Source organism: Echinococcus granulosus (assembly GCF_000524195.1).
Source record: "Echinococcus granulosus chromosome Unknown EG_S00282, whole genome shotgun sequence".
NCBI classification, from domain to species: Eukaryota; Metazoa; Platyhelminthes; class Cestoda; order Cyclophyllidea; family Taeniidae; genus Echinococcus; species Echinococcus granulosus.
In genome coordinates this window covers 8,057-11,511 of record NW_020170662.1, presented here as the reverse complement: position 1 = coordinate 11,511, position 3,455 = coordinate 8,057, and the positions used below count along the sequence as shown (strand labels likewise).

The 3,455-nt window shown below is 42.6% G+C and overlaps 1 protein-coding gene across 1 annotated transcript; it reads left to right on the top strand. All coding sequences in view use genetic code 11, as the record gives it.

Annotated features, from left to right (window-relative positions):
* Positions 1–1,719: 1,719 nt before the first annotated feature.
* On the top strand, positions 1,720–1,935 carry EGR_10844 (hypothetical protein; the record flags this gene model as incomplete). Its single annotated transcript, XM_024500093.1, has 1 exon — positions 1,720–1,935. The coding sequence occupies one exon, from the start codon at positions 1,720–1,722 to the stop codon at positions 1,933–1,935; it is 216 nt and encodes a 71-aa protein (XP_024345489.1).
* Positions 1,936–3,455: the final 1,520 nt, after the last annotated feature.

The following is a 3,455-nucleotide window of genomic DNA, read 5'->3' as shown; positions in this document are numbered from 1 at the left end:
CTCGTATGTCCACCTAAACCCTTACTAGTCAAATAACTAAACAACCGTACTGGCCAAAAAGTGTGTAAATAAATAAGTAAACAAAGAAACAAATCCTAGTGCTTGCCAGCATATGAAAATGTGAATGGGATTAAAACCGAACCAATCTCCCTCACCGCGACTCATCAATCAACTCTCAGCCGCTCCCCAAAACAAATAATAACAGTAGTAGTAACAAAGTCAAGGCCAATGACCTCTCACTGAAGAGAGGGAGCGAGGGTTAAGGTGACACAGAGACTACTACATCAAGATAGTAGGGGAAGCGAACGCGCTAAGGCGATTCGTGTGCCGTCTACATGGCACTCGGCATGAAGCTGCCATCCCTTGGAGGCAATCGTGCCAAGAAACTTCTTCTTCTCCTTCTTCTGATAACAACAGATGCATACGGTTCGATCCGTCACACGAAGAGCACTAAACACAGTCATATCCACACAAACAAGTGTCACCTGTGCACTCGCTGCTCCTTCCTCTACCAACAGCATCACGTAAGCTGACAAAGGAACTGACAAAATTGTCCGGCATACAGTCGTACCACGCCTAAATTACCAAACAAGTTACAAGAAGAGGAAGGATTGTTTGGAGGTAAGAAATTTATTTCAACAAAGACAGTTACGAAGGTTTTGACGCAACTTACCGCATCACAATCAATCAACATCTACTGTGCTTTATTCATCGGTAGCAGTAGCTCCAGCATAGTTTGAATTAAAGATCCCAACAACGCCAACAACAGCAACAACAAATCCCACTCGTAACCATTAAAGATACTACGCACATACGCGCCGCAACCAGTCACACAACCTTTCCCCATTCATTAGCTAGGACAACAATGCTGCAAGTACTGAGCAAACGCACACCGGTTATTCCTTTCACCAAATAAAAATGATCACAAGTGGCGTGGTGCATTACAAGAATCCATTAACTCAGACGATGTCACGAATGAATGCGAATGAGCACAAGAATCAGGACTGCCAACATTTACCAAGTACCTGTGCTGCGTGAGGGCACCTAGCCAACCAGCAGTGGCAGCGAAACATCGCCGGTGAGCATTTACGGAAGCAAACGAGTGGACGACGTAAGAAACGAGGAGGTAGGAAGTGGAGCCAGTGAAGGTACAGTTAGTCTCAGGTCGCCCGTGTACCAATCCCACACCATGAATCGCTAATATCGCCTGTATACACAAAAAACCACACCCAACAGCCAGAGGGCATAGATCACCAAAGTAAATAATCTTAAAACATGTAATATGTAATGCACTGTAGATGTACATACTTATATCACCGTGTACGCTTGATTTGGCAGACTCGAAGACAATACAGGCAGCATGCTACATTGCTTGCGCGCATTTGTCTCCCTTTCCTGTGATAGAATTCCGCACGCGACACCCGTACCAACGAATTCCAACCTAAAAAACATTCCCGTACCTGTGAAAACGGAATGAAATGGAGACAAAGGGCCCCAATCACGGTGAAGTTATGCGATAACCTTATGAGTCAAATCGGTGGATCAACACTTAATCTAATGTTAGCCCGAACTGCATGTTTGTGCTTGCTCAAATCGCGACTGTTGAAGTTGCAGAAGACGCCATTCAGCTCACCGACGGAGAAGAGTATATTCAAGTTCCCCCTTGGAACGATACTGAAGCTGTTTCCACGTCCGCAAATCACGCCACACACTACAAAAATGGATAGCATAAAAAATTATATAAAACGACTGTCACGAAATAGTTGGAAAAAGACACTGCAACAGTTAAGGCACAAAAGGTATAACAATAACTCACGAATTGAAACGCATTTTTACCTGGGAACAGAACAGGGTAACAACATAGCTCAATTTCAAACGCTGTGTTCTTCAGATATCAGTCGAAGCCTATTAGATACATCGCAAAAAAGAAATTAAATCCTACCTGCTTATGGTTTTGGATTGTCACTAGCACCAACTAAAGCCAAAAAACTTGAGAATCCTCCTTTCTTTTCACCAGCAAGGGCCTTTTTAACCAAGATTTCAGCGAAAATACAAAGACCAAAACGCATTAAAAGCTAAAAGCGAAATAATAAGAGGTAGCCAATCGGCTTAGAGGAAACGATATAAACAAAATAAAATGCTAAATGAATATGAGGAGAACGAGACAAAACTAAGTTGTAGTTTTATTAGTATAGAAATTATTTTATAATAAAACTAAAAAATGTTGTTTGGTAATTCTAAACAAAGAGGAACAAGTAGTTGACAATATATTTCGGAATATTTGTTTCAATGTACGTAAAGAGGGCTAATTATGCCGCCTTCAAATACCCTATTGTCAAATTTGGCAAAAAATGTCTGCTTATATTTAGCTCAGGTTGCCGAATATCAGATTACCCAAAAAAGGCAAAATTATAGGCATTTGTGGCAACCAAAGGAAAATAAACTAAATACAAGGTTTACTAAAACACATTTGAGTCAGTCAGAAGATCAGACAAATATAGTAGATACATTAATGATGATTAGAGGACATAAGAAGCCAAAATCTACAATATAAGTGCAAGAAGTAGGGGAGAATGTAAAACTGATCGCACCATGAATAAATAGGCGGACTCCGCAGGAGAAACCGAAACAAAAGGAAAATAAACTTGCTTATGTTGGTATACCTAAGCATTCCAAGAAAGGGTTAATTTACCCAAAGTGCTAGCAATATGTCCAGCATCGCGGCAAAAGAGAGGTCAGGATACCAAACAAAGGGCATAACTGGCCCCAACGCAGGAGAGTTCAAAGTCACAATACGTGATATTAGAATGCGAAGCAGGAAAGGAGTAGAGGGAAAGGTCAGGTAAACTAATAAAGGGCATCCCTTCTACTGTAAGTTGCCTTACAACCCAAAAGCCCATCAATTTAGTTTTCGGCGTTGTTAAACTTCGCTCACGTGCTCTCGGACTGTAGGAGCTTCTTCCTGCACATCTTTGTGATTGCGAATGCACAAGGTGTTGGTAAAAAAGAGCAACTTTGGAGCTGAGGAAGGAGGTTTGAATGTGGGGCCACTGAGGGAAACACGCCCTCTCCCCTCCCCTCCCTCAGCAGTGACAGGCAGGAATGCGACTGCGCATTTCTGCCCACAATTCTACTACCTACAGTTGGGAGAAGGATCACATCACACGCATCGTGTCACCACCAGTCGAATTTCGACCCATCTCCATGGAGAACGTCCCCACCACTAACAACATACTGCATAGTACACCAACGCAAGGTAGCAATCGCATGAGCTGGTGGACAGATACATGCCACTACATACACAACAATTAATTAGAAGTCCTGTCCCGCATGGGGCAAAGCAGTTGACTTCCACACTGTGACACTTAAAATGCCGATACTGGCAAGTGGAAGGAAGTGGTGGAAACGGACAGAGAGAGGAAGGCAGGCTTTTATATTGGCAAACAAGCAATGCT